Here is an 18,047-nt window from a genome sequence, read left to right as displayed (position 1 = left end):
GACTCTATTCTTCGATGGGATTCGATGTCGCTGTTGCAAAGTCCAAGTTTGGTCGCGCGCGGATCGGGAAGTCGCTCGCGAAGAAGGCTTCGGAGTATATGAAGCCAAGGTCTGGTATGAGGATGTGTACACGGACAAGCGAACGGAACACAGAACCAAAGCAAGAACAAAAACCAAAAAAAAAGGGTTGCCGTGCTTTGACAACCAGGACGGATGTCAGACCTGCCCAGGCTTCAAGGGTCACCCCCCAAAAGTCCAGATGAGGCCGTGCGTCAGGTGCAGTGTGTGCTGCGTGACCCGGTGACGTGACGTCGCGCCTGCATTACATGGCCTGAAAAAACAAGCACTAAGCACTAGATCGTCAGGGGTCCTTCAGCGCCGCCACCACCCCCCAAGAAAGGCCGTCGGAGCCGGGCTACCCGCATGGATGCCTCGCGGGAAGCGGCACGTTCTCTGCAGCACAGCACGGCACATCACACACTTTGCCCATGCCGCGCGGCCCGCAACGCAATAGTCTGCCGCTATACTGAACCCAAATACACGCCTGAGAAGAACATCAGTAACGGGGAGACATCCCCCCAAGACACAAAAAGGCGAATGTGAGAATATCGGCATGACAATGATAGTCACCAGGGTGGACTCTGGTCGTTGACCAGCAAATTGACTTTTTTATTGGATATCGGGCCCATGTTTGTATACATTCTATTAGTCCAACATGACGATAGTCGTTGTCGTCCCCTCTCACACAATTGCTCCACAGCACGCATGCTTACTCTTCCGGGCAGGAAGTTGATTGCGTCAAAAAGTCGACATCACTTGCCTGGGGCAGTCAAGTTGGTAGTGCCAGTGACGACACCGCCGGCAGGCTTACCGACTCCGATCTTGATACCTTTACTGCCCTTACTGCCCTCCCGCATCGAGTCTATGCTGAGCGTGCTTCCCTCGCTTCCACGACGCCGTCCTTTGCTGATGCCATGCCCTTTCTTGCCCTGCGTCGGAGACGGCGTCGATTCCGTCGTCTTTGGCGACTCTTCTACGGCAGTCGACGCGCCTGGGCTGTACTGTCTGGCATTGTCGGCGCCAGAGCTGTTCGGCTCCACCTCCGATGATTCAGAATGCTTGTTCAGTCTCGGACGTTGTCGCGGCTGGACCTTTGCGACCGGGGTCCCCGGGATCGACTCATTCGCGCTGTCGGTCATCGGGCTCATGCCGCCTTCACGGGCTTGATGTTGCATGGAGACGTTGTTGTTACCGGCAAAGTCGCGGACGGATGCCGAATCAGAGTCGATGGTTGCATCGCTGTTCCTGTATCGGCTATTGCACAGCGTTAGAAGATGATGTGGCGGTATCCTTTATCCCTGTGCTTTGTGACTTACTGTCTGAAGGTGTTCGAAGCGGAAAGACTCAAATGCCTGGCTTGACGGTAGCTCTCATACTCCTGCTTAGTGTGCGAAGCGTCCGTGAAGTTGTTCAGGGCATCAAAGACATGGGGAAAGACCTGCGCGTCAACGTCTCGAGCCCACAAGAAGTCGAGATGTTCGTAGTGGGGGATCTCGGTCGCGACCGTCCGCCTGGGCAGCTCTTTGAGCATGACCTTGATGTCGACCAGGGAGTCGCTTCCGCCATAGACGAGCACGACCGGTGTCCGGATATTGCGCGTTGGGTATTTCGCAACTTTTGTGTACTTGCTTGAGGTGCTAACTGACAAGGGCGACTGCACATCGTCGTCGTACATCTGGAAAGCCTTGTTGCGGATGATCTGGAACCAATGGACGACAGACTTTGTGCTAGTAAAGGAGTACAAGTGCGGATACGCGGCGAGTTTCTGACTGACGGAGATGTTTGTCGCATTCCAGTTGAACAGGAATGACAAGCCCATGTCGATGAGGCGGACAAACAATGGCGGATACAATATATTCTGCCACATGGTTGCCGCACTGAGGATCGAACGTCTTCCAAACAACAAGAAGAGCACCTGGGGCGAAGCCTTGATTAATGCGTCCACGATACCGTTGGATAACCCCGCTGGAGACATGGCCGGGGCCAGAGCGATGAACACGTTGACCTGATCGTTGAGCTTCGGATGGACCGCAAGACTGGCGAAAGCCTGTGCTGTTCCCTGCGAGAACCCGATGTAGGACAAGGACGGCTGCTTGGTGTAGTTGAGGATGTACTCGATAGAGTCCGGGATATCGTGGAACGCGAAGTCGTCGATCGAGAAATTCCAGAATTCTATCGAGGTTGGAGGGAATTTGACCGACTTCTTCGAGTACTTGTTGCCTCGGTTGTTGCCAAGCCAGACATCGAACCCCTTTTCAAGCAAGACGAATGGCAGGCACCTTTGTGCATCGGTCAGACAGACCCAGACCTCGCTGTTCATGAGCAGTCCATGGTGCAAGTAGGCGACTGGTTTCTGAATGCTGCTAGGCCCCGCATTCACACGCATGTCCTCCTCGCCTTTCTTCCATGCGAGCCGGTGAACGCCAAGCAAATAGCCGTCCTTGGTCTGGACGACGTGCTCTTCGGCCGTGTAGCCAAACATGGCACACATGTCCACAAAGTCGGAGGCATTGCGGATCGATGTGTGGATATCTAGTCAAGGGGGGGGGGGGGTCTGGTCAGCCTCGGGCTTGTGAGCACCATGAATCTGGCCAAGAGTTGTTGACATACTCCTCTTTCTCTCTGCTGCTTTCTTCTCTGCTGCGGAGCGAAATCTGTTAAACAAACGCCGAGAGAGACGGTAGAAGAGGTTAACAAGTGGCGATGCTGCAGCAAAGCGGTGGTCAGCTCAGGAGTTCTTGCTCGTATAGTTAAACGATAAAAGGGGGCCCAGGGGGGGGGGGCGCGTCGCGTACGTAGGGCGAGAGTGAGGATGCGAATCAAAGCCTCGAGACCGACAAGGACAAAAGAGCCGACGAGCGCAACATATTCGGTTCTAAACGTTGGACAGCGCCGTGTTAGCACATCATGGAAGCGGAAGTGCAGGGAAGGGCAAAAAACCACAAAAAAAGAAAAGCAACAACACGCCGGTGAGACTTGCATATTGAGTCGCCCAAGGAAAGGTAGCGGCATGGTGACGGCAACGGATGTGTTCACGGTTGTAAAGCCGCGTCTGTGTTGTCGTCAAATGCTGTGATGGATGCCTTGGCTGGTTGTGCTATGCCAACATGGTGATGGCTCGCGATCAGGAGGCGCAAAGGAGGAGCCGCGACAGTGCGTGTTGCCAGGAACCTGCCGGGCCAGATATCACGATCCGAGGTCGTCAGCCGATAGCGGTGGGGTTCGTGGTGGCGACGATTGGTCGTGTCGTCTTGACGAGCCTCGAGCTCCAGGCGGTGTCGGTGTCGGTGTGTTGGGTGGCCAGGGAAAGCGCCATCCATGGATGTCTCAAAGGGTGAGCGAGCACTTTTGACCAACCGACGAGGGTCAATCCATGACCAGCACAGTGATGTCACATGCAAACGCCTCGCCAGGGGTGCGCCGGCGCCTCCACATGCCGATTCGTCGGGGCATGGGCAATGTCGATTGCGACACCGCAACACGCTGCGCTGCCCAAGGACGGGTTGATAACGGTATTGCCGATGAAATAAGGTCTTTGGTGAAGCTTGGCTGCAATCTCAGATCTATGTTCACCCGTACCGGGCTTTTCTCCGCATCTCGACAGCCTCCACAGCACGAGCGAATGAGGCCATGCGGGACAATTGCATTCCCAAGGGTTTGGCCTGGGGCACGCTAAACGGGGGCAACTTTGCCAGCGAAGTCCCCTAGACTTGGGAAGCTGGGCCGGCGGCATCTGGCCAATCAGAGTCTTCGTAGATAGACATCGGCAGATGCGCCATCGCAACCAGACTTTCTCCAACAATCTGGTTCACGATGGGCCGACAGACAACCTGCCCCGAAGCTGGTCACTAACACGCACACGCACACGCGAAACCGAGAAATCACGCCCTCGACGGCCATTACACCTCACTGCAACGAAGCAGCCCTTGAGCTCAAAGAGAGGATCGCTCGTCCCAGACCAATCATCAGGGCAACGGCCAGCCCACATCGCCACGTCACTCCAGAAAAAGACACCAGGTAACACTACAGCGAGCACGAGCCCACCATGCCGAGCTCATGTAAAGAGATACGTACGGACCCTCCTCCTTTTCCCTTTACCCCCCACTTCCTGGTGCTGCCCGAAGCTGACCACGCCTGCCCAACCTCCAGGAGCGGCTCTAGCCCAATGCCTCCAAGAGAGCGAGTGTGTCATGATCCAGCGCAACTCGGCAGCAGACTGCCTCCGCTCCCCTCTATCCGAGACCCTCCCGACAAAGTGCCAGCAGCTGAAAAAGGGCTACGGAGAGTGCCGCCGGGGCATGGTCGACATGCGCAAGCGGTTTCGTGGTAACCAGCCCATCACGTTCAAGTCGCTCGAGTCGGCCGAGAGCAGCGGCGAAGGGTACCAGCTGTACGCGGGCAAGTCGGCGTTCTCCGGGTCGGTGCGGAAGACGGATGGCAACGAGCCCCCGCCGAGGGACTGGCGGGATATCGAGAATGAGAACCTGAGGCATGCTGCGGACGCCGCGGCGTCGGAGGAGGCGAATCGTAGGATACAGGAGGAGGCGAGGGCCAGGGAGAAGGCGAAGCAGCAGTCGTCTTCAGGGAGTGGGGGAGGAGGATCTTGGTTCTGGGGCAAATAACCAGAGGGGGGCTGATGTCGAAGTCCGACAAGAAAAGAAGAAACGGCCACCGCCACGGCGGCAATGTGGTTGCAACGAGCCACAGCGATTGTACAAAATCATGCATAAGAATTGAATACAGCATCGCCTGCAGCAACATGATTCCGAGAATCACCTGAGGTTGTCATGGCTCACACTACAGCCAAAAGACATCACAACACATACCGGGATGTGCTGGCGATCGCCTGCCAGACTCCTTTGAGAAGGGCATTCAAACTTTTCGTGCCTTGCTATGCTATCATTTTTCCTGTTTTACACAATGGTTATGTGTTCTCATATAACGGCTGTTTGCCTTGGGATCTGGTCTGGGCCGAATCGCCTAGTCCTCGGTGATATCACCGTATTCCCACATGCCGAGGCGCTCACTCTTGGCCTGGCTCTCAACCTCGCGGAGCTTCTGCAGGACCTCGGCACCAAACGCGCGCTCCCAGTTCTTGAGCTTCTTCGGCACCATGGCGTGGCCACTGGCAACGACCTCGCGATTGACCGAGTCGGCAAAGGTGCTCGAGCCGCTGGCCGCATCGAAGATAGTCAGGTAGCTCAAGCCCTCCTTGTTGTCGACATAGTCGAAGCTGGCAACCAGGTTGCGACCGTACACGGCGTCCTCGATAAAGGCCTTGCTCTCGGCAAAGTAGTGCGGCGCGGTAGGAAGCTGGATGAAGGACAGGACGGCATCGACCGCCTGCCCCTTGAGCTTTTGAGGGCTGAACTGGGCCTGGTCCAACGGGCGCAGCTCCGACCACGGCTTGCGCTCCGTATTGCCGTAATCAATGTAGACGACCTCGGCAATCTTGGCGGTGCGATCGTTGGACCGGATTCTGGCACGGTACCACTGTCCGTCTTCGGAGAACTTGGCCGCGACGTAGTCGCCAGTCTTTGGGGCGCCGTCGATGGACTTGCTGTTCTTGGAGTCGAGGTGGAACTTCTTGAACTCGGACATCATGATCTCCAGAGCCGATGCACCCTTGCCAGCCTCCTGGATCTTGAGACGACCATTAGCGTCGACGCTGGTGACGACAATGTCGCGGTAGTCGGCAGCCTTCTTCTGCAGAGGCGCATTGTCATTCTCAACCTCGGCGGCCGCCTCATCCTCAACCTCTTCCTCGTCCTGGGATGGATCCCAGGAGTGCCACATACCCTTCCGACCCTCCTTGGCGCGACGCTCTGCGGCGTTCAACTCCGCTGCGTTGCCGGACTTTTCGGCGGAGTACTGGTGAACAGACGCGAAACCTTCCTCGACAAGGACCTTGGCGAAGCTCTCGCGGTTGACATACAGGTCACCAATGAAGCCACCGACCTTGTCGTTGTCGTGGACGTCGATCTCGACGTCGCGCTGGTTGCAGCGACGGTTGGCAAGGTCCAGCGCCTCTTGACCAAACGGCTCGCCCTTCTCGCCACCCCGTCCTGGGGCCCTCGGAGCGCGGATGCCACCAAGAACGAGAGTGAGCTTGACGTTCTCGCGCGGGATCAAGACGGTGAAGCGCGAGCCAGACTTGCAGAAGTCGACGATCGCCGGCACCTTCTTCTGGCGGGACAATGTCGAGAGCTGGATCTTGGCCTTCTGCAGAGATTCGGACGCGTCCATGTACGCCTTGCCCTTGGGGGGCTTGTCCGCCCACATGCCCTTCTTCTCCTCCTTGGCAGTCTCTTGGGCGGCAAGCAGCTCATCGTAGTTGGGAGCACGGTCGGTGTCGTCCCTTCGGTGCCGGATCACTGACGCCCAGCCTTCTTGCACAAGCTGCAGGTTAATGTTCTTGCCCTGCGCAGTGACCGTGGCAACATCACGCGCCTCGAAGTCGTCAGAGGCAGGTTTGGTGCCGTCAATTGAGATCTTGACGTGCTTGCCAATGAGCTTCTTCCGAAGGAACTCCTTGGCCTCGTCTCTGAAGGGAGCCTCCGAAGCCTCGTTTGTCCTAGGGCCACGAACACTGCTGAGTCCGATTCGTTTCTCGTCACCAGCCTTGGTCCTTACGAAGATGGTATCTGCGCTGAACACTTTTGACACGATCATGTCGGAGGTGCTGGCCTCGGTGGTCCTGCCAACGTGGTCCTTGTGCATGCGCAGCTTCTGGCCTTGGGCCTTCTTCTCGGCAGCGCGCAGAGGGGCCATCTTCTCTCCAAGCATGGTCGAGTGGTGGTCATTGCACCTCGCCAAGCCATCCGCGAGAAGGAACTCGGCAATGCTTCCACGGGGGTGGATGACATTAGCGACAAGCTGGCCCTGTGGACTCAAACCAACAGGCTCGACCTTGACGTCCCTTTGCAGCAGTCTGGTCTCGACAAACTGCCGAGACTCATTGCCAAACTCCTCAGCAGGCTGCTTCTGGCCAAGATGGGTAACCCTCTCGGTTGCGGGGGCGCGAATGCCGGCAACAAGCGTCATCACCTGGAGGTGCTTCTTGTCCGAGGTCTTCAGGCGCGTGAGGAGCCTGTCTCCGCTCAGAACGCGCTCGACGACAGCGTCGATGGACTTGCCCTTCCACTGGTCGACAAAGTTCTGCCCACCAAGCTCATTCTGGACCTCGATGATGCCACCCACACCAGCCCAGACACCTTTGCCCTCCGACCTCGCGGAGGATTCGATGGCGCGAAGGCTTTCGATGCGCTGCTGGTTGTCCTCAGACTCCTCCTTGCGACCAGCGTCTTCACGAACTTTCAGCCAGCCAGCCTTGACCAACTCATCGGGGAATTGAGTCCCGTCCTTGAGTTGAGCTACACCATACTCCCGTCCAGAGGTCGGAATGGTGTACAGAACAGTGACCTGCACAGGCTTGCCGACGACAAGCTTCCGGAGATAGTCGCGGGACTGGAATGCAAATGGTTCGTCGCCATCGCGGTTTAGCCTAGGGGCGCTGACGTATGCCAGAGACAAGACACGCTCCAGATTGGGATTGTTGGTGCTGGTCAGGACAAGCGTGTCGCCGCTCAGCACCGACTTGACGTTGGCGATGAATGACTTGGATGCCATGATGCGGGAACGTTCAAACCAAGAGAGATGCTAATAGTACAGACCAAGCGTACAAGGATCGCCGAAGCTGCGGTTGTCGTCAATAATGATTACGAACTTGAAGCAAGAATGCAATAGGTAAATGTCAAGTGTATAAGCGCGGAAATGGGCCAAGACAGGGTGTTATGGACTGCGAGACATTTTGAGAGTGAGGACACGATATTGTGCTGCACTTGCATGCGTGCATGGCAGGGGTCAGCCTCGAGTAGATCCAGACCGCCGCTTGGCCACGGAAACCCGAAGCTCGAAAGTACTGGCAATTCCACTTTCCTGCGCCGAGGGGAGCTGTCTGATGACGAACTCTTAAGGTCGTAAATGGCAACAAGACTGGGTGAGCTACTCATGGGCGGATATATGCATAGCATACAATCCCTCCAAGTGATGGCCTCGTCCAATTCTGACAAAATAGTCGCTGTTTCCTTACGAAATCGCAGTCTCCGGTCTTGTGTTGGGGCTAGGTAAAAGCAGGGAAATGTGCAGGAGACAATTGGGTGAAAGTCTGACGGACTGTGTCGCGCGAAAGGAGACAAAACAGGAAGTTGGTGTTGGACCTACCTCGTGAGCTCTGATCCTGAAGACACACGAGCTGAAGGGATGAGCTCAGGTGCAGCTAGGGGCTCAGACAAAGGAGCAAAGGATGGTTGTACAATGAAATTACGAAGTGAGTCCAGCTTCTGTCCTGCGAAAGAAGCCTGAATGATGGGGAAGAGATGTATGGTAGGAAAGGTGGATGTCTGTGGTGAATGTGCCGTCGTCCGGGGCGGTCGTGTGAGATGTGGTTGAATGTGGGTGCGGACCAACCATTTGGCCACGAAGCAGCTTTCCCAATTGCGCCTTGTGGGGCAAACAGCTCGAGCTCTGAGCTCTAGCTAGCTCTGGCTGGACCCTCCGATCTTCTGCGTGAGGGGTCCTCACACTCCACAGCGAAGCGAAGCGGAGATCCTGGACAATCGAATGCGAGGCGTCGCCACCACCACACCATGAGTCTGTACACTCTGAACATGGCCAAGGACATCTCAATTGAGCAGTCCAGAACGGCTTCCAATGCGTGGACAAGAAGTTTGATCATGCTCGCGCTCAGTCTGAAACAATTGTACGGGGAAGTTGTTGCATCTAATACGCCTGTTTAAATCCTTAGAAATTGCTTCACCTAGTCACAGCATGACAAGAGCTCATTGGATCGTCGCCACATAGTTTCTATCCGCGCTTGCCGTTCCGAACTGGGAGCATTGTGAAAGTATCTGGAAAGCTTTGCCACAAAGCTTTCGTGCTATTTTAGATTGTAACCATGTGGACACGGGATGGAACTGAGATCATGCAGAGACGCAATCCTATTTTTGGGGGGCTATCTGCTCATAAGGCTATCGTATATCCTAGTTGGAGATACCGATGACACCTGTACAGTCCAGAATTAACTTTCATCCAGTCGGATCGAGTGTACGAGTATTGTAAGGACTTACCGCAAGCGGGGCGGGGACCAGCGTTGCCGGTCTTGAGGGATTCCTCGTTGTCACCCTTGCCGAGATCGTCGGTGCCGCCGTGCGAGACGACAGTGCGCTAGAAAACACGTCAGCTTTCGGATCGAACATGTCCCTCTCCTTGTGCTCTTGCTGGACTTACGCCGACAATGCTCTCAGGGCCGATGAGCTTGATGAGCTTGTCCTGGACGGAGCCCTTGGCGTTGCCATTGGCATCGGTCTCGATGTTGCCAAGGTCACCAACGTGGCGGTTCTCGTCGCCGCGGTCGCCGTGAGTCTTGCCGTGGGGGTTGACTATCTTCTGGTTAGTGGAGTTCGTCCAAAATAAGCAGCCTCTAGCAAGACGACGGCCAATTGGCGGCCGAAGAGGCATCACGATGGTGATCAAGCCACATACAGTGAGGGCCGGCGGAGGTGCAGCCGTTGGTGTTGTCACCAAAGGTGTGGATGTGGAAGCCACGCTTGGCGTTGGCGTCGTGGCCCTGGATGTCCCAAGAGATGGTGGTGGGCTCAGACTCAGAGGCCTGCTCGAAGGTGACAGTGCCGGTGACCTTGGAGTCACCCCGGAGAACAGCGACTAGTCGTGAGAACAAGCACAAAGGTTAGCTCGGAAGATCGAGTTACACGTGGGGGATGCAGCGACAAGGAGAGCGGGCGGAGGACGGCAGGGGTGCCACATGGCCATGAACTAGGAGCTAGTCGCCTGGTAGGGCTGCTTGGTCGGAGGCTCGTGGCCGTCAAGGTAGCCATCATGGTGCTCGATTCCCGCGCAAATGTGCGCATCTGGGGTGGTGGGCTGCAGCCATGGCACCTCCAAGACATCCAATCAGAGCGGTGCCTGTCCTTGCGGCCACTAAGGCACACGCGAGAGGGGTCCGTCGAGTCCTGACTTACCGGCCTTGACCATTTTGACGGTATTGGGATTGAGCTTTTGGTGTGGTTTGGTGCTTGATTTGCAAAGAGGTGAGAGGCAGGAAAGTTGAAAGCCGGAGGAGGGGGAGGGGAGAAGGCAGTAGAAGAGGAGTGCTCTCCACCTGCACCCAGCAATGCTTCCATGGTGCTCTTGCCCACTTACTGAGGCCGGTCCGGAGAGGGGCTGCCGCCATCATTCGCCCGCACCTCCGCCTGCCGCCTACCGCCAGGACAGAGCTCGATTAGCTCATTCTGCAGCATGCAAACGTTAGCTCTCCCGCTCAGGCTGAGTGGATGCCGAGCGTCCCCCTCTTGCCCGGGACTGGAGCTTACAAAGAAAGCATCCACGGGTCGCTTTGCTGGCCGGGGGGTGACGACATGCGGCTGCCCCGCTCTGGAGCCAGCGTCATCCTTTTGAACCGAGAGCACCCGTTGCTTCCGGCCGAGCCACACCAACAGCTCACGGAAGCTTCCAAAGCTTGGGAGAGGGTCTCACGTTCCGACGCAAGCAGACCTGCCGAGGAGCTGCCGGGATGACCACTGCTGAGTTGATAGTTTCAGGTCAGAAACGTCTTGTCGATCCAGCCAGCGTCTGTTGAAGGGCTTGGGTCTTAGTCCGCTTCGCACGCAATTGACACGGTCGACCTCCTGGGATTGTTGTTGTGTTTCGCTTCTCCTTGCCCAAGTTCGATCCACAGCTTGCCCGAAACCTCTGTTACCTGCTCGATGAAATCCATTCCTACCAAATGTCCAAGCCCCAGGGCCAATCCCAAGCGCCACGTTCGCCGCCTCTTCCCGTTACCAGGAACATGACTTGGTGCTGTCACAATCCTATGCAGAACTGCTCTCGTTCTCTCCATTTTGGACGGCAGCTCTAAGCTGCAGCGTCGCATTCTCCAGTTTTAGAGTTTAGCTGTTGTTATTCGAGGGAGGGCTTGTGATTAGCCAGGCACGTCTGCATCTCGTATCAGTTGTGTTCTGTAACCAGCCCGCCTGGACAACAGAATGTGGCCTCCTCAGGTCCAGACTTCAGGAAGAAAGAGGGAAAGTCAGTCTCAATCACCATACCGACCAAAACCCGCCTCCCATGCGATCCGTTCAAACGCCTAGTTGTTGCGGTGAAGCGCGTAGATATTTATGCAATGCACGACCTGCTCACTCGCCTGACGGGTTCCGCTTACAAGATGAATCTGGTCATTCTGACCGGACTGCTTGTGGCTTGCCTGCCGTCAGAGCCCCGTCAGCAGGCTCTGTGGGTGTGCGTCCTGTGCCATACACGAGAGAAGGAGCCCCAGCCCATGCGAAGAAACGTCGACAAGTGCTAGACCAACACCGAGTGTAACTCCCTTTGGAGCAAGCCCCGGTCGAGCTGAGCGAACACTTCCAGGACGGAGGCGAAGCCCATCTTCTGACGTGTGCCTCTTTCGCCACCGAGGCCTTGTCAGTACTGTCATGTGTGTTCGTGCACGCGCGAAACCCTGCCGAGATCATCTGAGCCACGCTAAGATAGCCCCAGTCCAAAGGTCTCGTACACCAAAGCCTCACAATGCCGGTACGAGACACAACTGCATCTCCCCGGGACGCAGGCAGGACTATGCTGCGGGCGAAGGGCTGCCCCGAGATATGGATGCTTGCGAATGTGGTCGGGCTCGGAAGCCAGACCGACGAGATGTGCTGGTGTTCAATGTTGCCGCGCGGTGCCAAGCAGCCCATCTGGCTAGGCCCAAGCCACTGACCATTCGTGCCAGACGCTGATTCCTTCCCCCGCACAACTGCAAGAGAGCACAACGCTTGTGAAGGGAGTTTGTCGTGCTGTGCTCGAGCCTCCGGATGCCGCCGCAGCCTTACGATCACCCGCCCAACAGACTACTTGCGTTCATTCTTGCAACAACCATCACGAAACTCGCCAGCCGCGACGATTGCTCTGCCGTCCTGTGCTAACGCCGGCTCTCCACATCACCCCCTTTGCGCATGCCAGCTTGGGCTGCGCCTTTGTCTCGCGACCACGACGGCTGAGGGAGCCCAGCCGCCTCCCCTCACCCCCGCCTCTCGCCAATTTGCTGATCCACAGCGTTGATACCCTGCCATCACTCGACAACACTGTCTGACATCGATCCCCGCCTCAGCCTGATTTGTCTGCCCTTGACACGCGCTTCAGCGACACACAGACGACACACGCGCACTCATTCTCGCTCGCTATCGTAGGACACCGAAGACATCTGTCATCTGCGCACTACGTCAGCATATCCTGCACGATCGACTACGCCTTGCTTTGTCCGACGACACAAGGCGCGCGGCGCCGCTAGCTCCACGAGCAAATCACTTCCAGCCCGCCGCTCGAGGACACCGCGCCGAGGCGCTGCCACCACAGCGACAAATGCGAGGCCATAGGTTGCCATCTTGAATACCGCTGCTTGCGCTGGTTCTTTGCACGCCAACAGTCCCGTCACGATCTTGTGGGCGACGGGCAAATCGCCAGAGCTCTACATCCGCTGCGTCATCACGCTTGGCGGTCGACAGCTGAGGAGCTCGCGCGTTCGCCATCCATTTCATTCGACGTCTCGATCATATCGACGCTGTCGCGAAGCGAAGCGAAATGTCGTTCCGTGGTGATGACCAGCGCCGATACGGGCATGTTCCTCCTGTGCAATATCCGACTGCGAATCAGCATCCTGCGCAAGGACAACCTCCGGCTCTGGCACGACGGCCAAGTTTCAATAGTGGCGACGATGCGACGCACTACGATTCTGGGACGGTGCCACACCACACCTACCAGCAGCCGCTGAATACAAATACCTCCAACGGTCACGATGAGCTCTTTCTGGCCAACGCTACCAATTCTAGCCAGTCTGCCTACGGAACTGGAGGCTACCAGAACCATTACCCTTCACAGACTCCTCCAACACCGTCCACATATAACCCTCAGGCCTTTGCTCGCTCTCAATCCACCAGTCTGCCGTATCACCCTGCGCCAAGTAGTCGATGGGGCCATACCACCTCAAGTGCGTCCTCGGCCCCATACAGCCCAGTCGCCCCCCCAACAAACTTCACGGCAGCGACCTATAATCCAGCAGCATATGCGAATCCAGCCTCACCACAGCGGACGCAGACATACTCCGGGTACAGTAATTACAGCAGCAGCAGCCACAATAATAGTGCTCAACCAGCTCAAGGCGCATCCACTTACAACCAATCCCAGTATTGGCAATCCGGCGCGGCGCAGTCACCGCCTGCCCATTATACAGGATTTGACCATGCAACAACTAATTATCCTGCTGCGTCGAGTCCGGTGCCGCCGCCATCCTCGCACTCCTATGACTCTTCATACTCGCAATATGCCAGCCCTGGATACTCGAACCACGACGCCAGCTCTTCTCCTTCACTCCCGCCACCCCCCGCGTCGCCACGCGCCCCATACCCGGCTTATTCGCAAATCCCGGTCGGTCCTGCTTACAATCCTGCCGAGCATGCTTCCTATAACGGCCGAGCATCCGCATCGCCGGTCCATTCCAGAACTGGGCAAGCAGCTTCCTCGCCTGGTCTGGCGCGGCATCCAACCAATGCGCCACTTCCGAGCAGGCCCCTTGATGATCAGCAAAGTGACGAAACGAATGGAATGTATGATGAGCAATACACACAGGAGGACATCATGCAGGATATCGAGGCCGAGCTATCAAGAGGAAGCGGCTCGCACCGAGGTCGGCCCGGTGGACTGGACCAGCGAAATGGAGCTGTCCCAGCCGATGATCTCCAGAACCTCAGGCGTCTCACCTCAAGTGCAAGCTACCATTCCACAGCAACGACACTGACGAATCAAGAAGACCCCTCCGGCGTGAATCGCTACTCTTCTACCGCGTCAACCGTGAACAGGGATAGTTCAGGAAATACTCAATACAAGGGGAACCTAGACGAGGACGACAGTGACCTTGAGGGTGCTGCTGGTGCTTGGGCTCTACAACAGGCCGAGGAGGATGAGCGGCGTCTAAGTACCGTGGGAGGCTCAATTTCATTCCCGTACTTCAGCCAGCCGGAAGTCGCCATGCCACAGCTACCCACCCACGCCGAAGAGCCAGGTAGTGATAGCGACTACGCCGGTATGGATCTCGGGCTGGCTGGCGGGGGGTTTTCAGGCAGCCTCAACTACGACAACAACTTGGGATCCCCTCAGTACGACGCGTCGTCTCCAGACAATGCCGCCCTGGCTACACCTCGTAGGACCCACGCCTCCCAGAGAAGTCACGACAGCAGCAGGTATCCCGCTTTCGAGCACGTGGACGTTGATTATGGCAACACCGGTGGTTTGCAAGCCCCGCGGGCACATCGCCTTAGTTTCGACGAGGACGACGAGCAATCTCTCAGCAGGCAAACTGGATCAGAGTCTCCATACAAGGAAGACTACCCGGACATGTTCTATCATCCTGGACTATCTAACCGACCACTCCCCGCCATACCCCTGGGATCAGAGAGCAACTCTATGCTTTCGGTGAGGCAACCCCAACGCCACGGCTACTCTCTGTCCAATGACTCTCAGGTTTACAGCGGACCGGATGCCCTGTACGGTCAAAATGCACAGCAGCTGCAGGTTGAGCGATCAATATCCCTTTCGAGTCACAGCAACACACCAGTCGTCCAGCCTCCCTATCGATCAAAGACGGATGCCGAGGACCGCAATTCGCGTGTGAGACAGATGCGGGAGCAGCAGCGACTCGCACTCCAGCATGGAGGACAATATGACGTGTACGAGCCTGGGAATACAACACCATCCCTCAACTACGATGACATCACGTTGCCAACAGGAAAGCGGAAGAGATTCCAGCCGGAGAAATTAACTCATGCCGATGTGCAGCGTTGTTATGAACCATGGGCACTGAGCGGCGTCGCCCAATGGATTCGTGAGCTGGCTGACGGGGAGCCTGATCTGAAGCGGAAGACTGTTGAAGACGGTCTGGTTAGGCTTTTCTGCCTCAAAGTTCCGACCATGAATGTCGCCGACGCAGAGTCTCTCAGCACGCAAGTTGTTGAATCCATGCTCGTCGCCGGCATCCTCGTGCCTGAAGAGGAGTGGCTCAAGTTTGGCCACGGCTCCATATCTGGTGTCATATGGCAATTGACCGGATATGGCTGTTATGCACCAAAAGCACACGAACATGACCACGAGATCGCTGGCCATGAGGTCTCGAGCAGATGTTACTCCTACCACTGCACCAGGACCCTCAAGAAGGCCAACCTCGATGAGTTGATGGCCAGTGGACCAAAGCCGGTTGACTGGGCCCACTTCTACAATCTGTCCAAGGAGGACGTCGAGAGCAGACCGAAGAAGGAAGTCGCCAGGCAAAACATCCTGCACGAGATCGTGACCAGCGAGGAAACCTACATGGGGCAGCTCGACGTTCTTCGCATCCTCTACCGCGACCAGCTTGTTCAATCGCAGCCACGCATCATTGCGGAGAACCGGCTCGATAAATTCGTCAGTGCGGTGTTTGGGCGGGCCGAAAGCATCCAGCAGATCAACAAGGACCATCTTCTCGCTCAGCTTAAGTATCGACAGAAAGAACAAGGCCCCTGGATTGTTGGCTTCAGTGACATCTTTCGCGAGTGGATCCGTGCCGCTCGGTCCGTCTACATCGACTACGCTTCTGCGTACCCGAACGCGCAATACCTGGTTCGGAAGGAGTCCGAGAGGAATTTCCTCTTCAAGCAATACCTCGACCAGAACCAGAACAACCCATTGTCGCAAAGACTTGACTGGAGTACCTTCCTCAAAGCTCCCATCACGCGTCTTCAGAGATATATTCTTCTCATGCAGACAGTATTGAAGCACATGATACCTGACAGCGAAGACAAGACGAACCTCATCAAGGCGATTGAAGAAGTCCGGAATGTTGCTCTCGAAGCAGACGCCAGAGTCGATGAGATGCAGAAGAAGGTGACCATGATTGAGCTCAACCAGATGCTGGTCCTCAGGCCGGGCTTCCACGCCGATTTAAATCTGGATCACCTTGGTCGCGAGCTGATCCTGGAGGGCGATCTGCAGAGACTTGGCTCCAAGGGTGTTCGCTGGGTCGACACGCATGCGCTCTTGTTCGATCATTATCTGATCCTTGCTAAGCTGATTGTGGGCGGGAGACAAGACAAAAAATATGACGTCTCCAGAGAGGTGAGTACTTGTGATACTTGGAAGAGATGTGGTGCGTTTACTAATGCCTGTTGTTAGCCAATTCCTATGCCGCTCTTGTTCCTCGAAAGCAGCCAGGATGACCCGATATCGAAGCAGAAGGGTATAGCGGCTCCTCTCACCCGGACCGGGCCTGCAGGTGACGTTCGCCTCAACAAGGTACAATCTAATGGAGATCGACCGGGGCTTGAGCATACAGCAACCAGCTCTTCCATTGGATCTGGATCGGTCAATAGACTTGGGACCACCAACTCAGCCGAGGCCGAGGGCAAAATCCTTTACCCATTCCGCATCAAGCACTTGGGACACGAGGTGTACACTCTGTTCGCGACTACCGCACAGTCCAGGCAGGACTGGTGCGATCGCATCATCGAGGCCAAGACCCGACACGCCAAGGCTCTTCATGCCCAGAATGCGGAACCATTCCGACTACGCGTCATGGCAGATAGTGCATTCGCATATGATGCGGTGTCCGCAGTTGGCAAGTATGTTGGCGGTGTACACATCCGTGGAACGCCTTTGGATCGAGCGATCAGAGAACTGGAGAAGACCTTTGGCCCTGGTCGGGGCCCGGCACCCATCTCGAGAGCGAGTGTGAACTGTGCTACCGGCTTCTCTGCATTCGGCAAAAGCATGGTGGCTGTTGGTACTGACGTAGGGGTGTGCGTGTCGGAGGCCAGCGATCAGCGCAACTGGATCAAGGTGAGTGCAGTATTGTGCCTGGTCAACTTGTTGTACGATTGAGAGCTAATATGAGGACCTAGACCGTCGCCGTGGCTCGAGTCTCACAGATCGCAGTCCTGGAAGAATTCTCCGTTGTACTCGTACTCTCGGAGAGAAATCTTATCTCGTATCCCCTGGATGTCATTGCGCCACCTTCAAACTTCCCAGCTCCGACAACCGATAGCCACCGTCGGTCACCTCTGAGGCTTGCGAAGGACGTCTCCTTCTTCGCGACCGCACGGATGAAGGAGCGAATGCTCGTCTTCTACAAGCGCAAGGAGAGTTTGCACAGCACATTCAAGGTGCTTGAGCCGGTATTCCAGAAGTCGAGCGAGAAGAAGTCCAGGCTGTTCAGCAGTAGCGCCCGTAAGGGCGGCGGCTCAACTGACAGCTTCCGCGACTACGACGAGTTCTACCTACCCACAGACTGCTACGGTCTGAATATCTTCCAGTCGTACATCGCCATTGCGACAGCCAAGGGGTTCGAGCTTATGACGCTCGACAAGAAGGTGCCCATGTCGATCCCGGATGTCAAGCAGCCTGCCATTGCCAACATTGCCAACCGCATCAAGGAGCAGAAGCCGCTGGGCATGTTCCGACTCAACGAGCAGGAGTTCATTCTGGCCTACGAGGACTGCGCCGTGTACATTGACAAGCACGGTGATGTGAGCCGCAGTGTCATTATGGAGTACTCTGGCAAGCAGAAGAAGGCCAAGGGCGCCACCATGTACGGGCAGTATCTTCTGCTCTTCAACGAGGACTACGTCGAGGTGCGCAATGCCGAGAACGGCCGGCTGCGCCAGATCATCGCGGGGCGCGACGTGCGCGTGCTCGATTATGGCGTCAGGGGTCCCACGGGCGGTTTCTACAACAGCGTGCCAGGTCTCGGCGGCCAACCGCCGCACCTAATGGAGACCGGTACGGACTCCAAGGGTACCGTCAAGATCTGCATGGCGCATCCCGAGGTTGCAGGGCAGCAGATTGTGCTTGAGATGTTGCTCAACACGGGCCATGCAGAGAAGTGAGTTGAA

At 56.5% G+C, this 18,047-nt stretch overlaps 5 protein-coding genes across 5 annotated transcripts; 2 read left to right on the top strand and 3 right to left on the bottom strand.

The window, feature by feature from the left end:
• Positions 1-648: 648 nt before the first annotated feature.
• Positions 649-3,572, bottom strand: B0I36DRAFT_313845 (Alpha/Beta hydrolase protein). Its single transcript, XM_046152678.1, has 5 exons — positions 3,041-3,572; positions 2,856-2,935; positions 2,671-2,766; positions 1,377-2,592; positions 649-1,314 (listed from the first exon to the last, which is right to left on the bottom strand). The coding sequence occupies exons 1-5, from the start codon at positions 3,070-3,072 to the stop codon at positions 813-815; spliced, it is 1,926 nt and encodes a 641-aa protein (XP_046016469.1). The 5' UTR covers positions 3,073-3,572; the 3' UTR covers positions 649-812.
• A 533-nt stretch (positions 3,573-4,105) lies between these two features.
• B0I36DRAFT_359060 (cytochrome c oxidase assembly protein PET191-domain-containing protein) lies at positions 4,106-4,682 on the top strand (the record flags this gene model as incomplete). Its single annotated transcript, XM_046158070.1, has 2 exons — positions 4,106-4,130; positions 4,210-4,682. The coding sequence occupies 2 exons, from the start codon at positions 4,106-4,108 to the stop codon at positions 4,680-4,682; spliced, it is 498 nt and encodes a 165-aa protein (XP_046016468.1).
• A 358-nt stretch (positions 4,683-5,040) lies between these two features.
• On the bottom strand, positions 5,041-7,689 carry B0I36DRAFT_236961 (uncharacterized protein; the record flags this gene model as incomplete). Its single annotated transcript, XM_046149505.1, has 1 exon — positions 5,041-7,689. The coding sequence occupies one exon, from the start codon at positions 7,687-7,689 to the stop codon at positions 5,041-5,043; it is 2,649 nt and encodes an 882-aa protein (XP_046016467.1).
• Positions 7,690-8,764: 1,075 nt separating this feature from the next.
• Positions 8,765-10,247, bottom strand: B0I36DRAFT_313840 (superoxide dismutase). The gene is made up of 5 exons (XM_046152677.1): positions 10,101-10,247; positions 9,604-9,783; positions 9,349-9,500; positions 9,189-9,285; positions 8,765-9,124 (listed from the first exon to the last, which is right to left on the bottom strand). Exons 1-5 carry the CDS (start codon positions 10,111-10,113, stop codon positions 9,102-9,104), a joined length of 465 nt encoding a protein of 154 aa, XP_046016466.1. The 5' UTR covers positions 10,114-10,247; the 3' UTR covers positions 8,765-9,101.
• A 2,467-nt stretch (positions 10,248-12,714) lies between these two features.
• Positions 12,715-18,041, top strand: B0I36DRAFT_359057 (CNH domain-containing protein; the record flags this gene model as incomplete). The annotated part of the gene is made up of 3 exons (XM_046158069.1): positions 12,715-16,275; positions 16,333-16,995; positions 17,058-18,041. The coding sequence occupies 3 exons, from the start codon at positions 12,715-12,717 to the stop codon at positions 18,039-18,041; spliced, it is 5,208 nt and encodes a 1,735-aa protein (XP_046016465.1).
• Positions 18,042-18,047: the final 6 nt, after the last annotated feature.

The sequence above is a fragment of the Microdochium trichocladiopsis genome, assembly GCF_020744255.1.
Source record: "Microdochium trichocladiopsis strain MPI-CAGE-CH-0230 chromosome Unknown B0I36scaffold_2, whole genome shotgun sequence".
Taxonomy (NCBI): domain Eukaryota; kingdom Fungi; phylum Ascomycota; class Sordariomycetes; order Xylariales; family Microdochiaceae; genus Microdochium; species Microdochium trichocladiopsis.
This window is presented reverse-complemented; position numbering and strand designations above follow the sequence as displayed.

Bases quoted from the DNA above. Each gene is read 5' to 3' on its own strand.
- B0I36DRAFT_313840 (XM_046152677.1), bottom strand. The intron at 9,286-9,348 runs GTAAGTCCAGCA...CGTGTTTTCTAG, and splicing joins GCCCTGAGAGCATTGTCGGC to CGCACTGTCGTCTCGCACGG. The intron at 9,125-9,188 runs GTAAGTCCTTAC...TGGACTGTACAG, and splicing joins TGGTCCCCGCCCCGCTTGCG to GTGTCATCGGTATCTCCAAC.
- B0I36DRAFT_313845 (XM_046152678.1), bottom strand. From the start codon at position 3,072: ATGCCGCTACCTTTCCTTGGGCGACTCAATAT. The intron at 2,767-2,855 runs GTACGCGACGCG...GCTTTGCTGCAG, and splicing joins CATCCTCACTCTCGCCCTAC to CATCGCCACTTGTTAACCTC. The intron at 1,315-1,376 runs GTAAGTCACAAA...GCTGTGCAATAG, and splicing joins GCTTCGAACACCTTCAGACA to CCGATACAGGAACAGCGATG.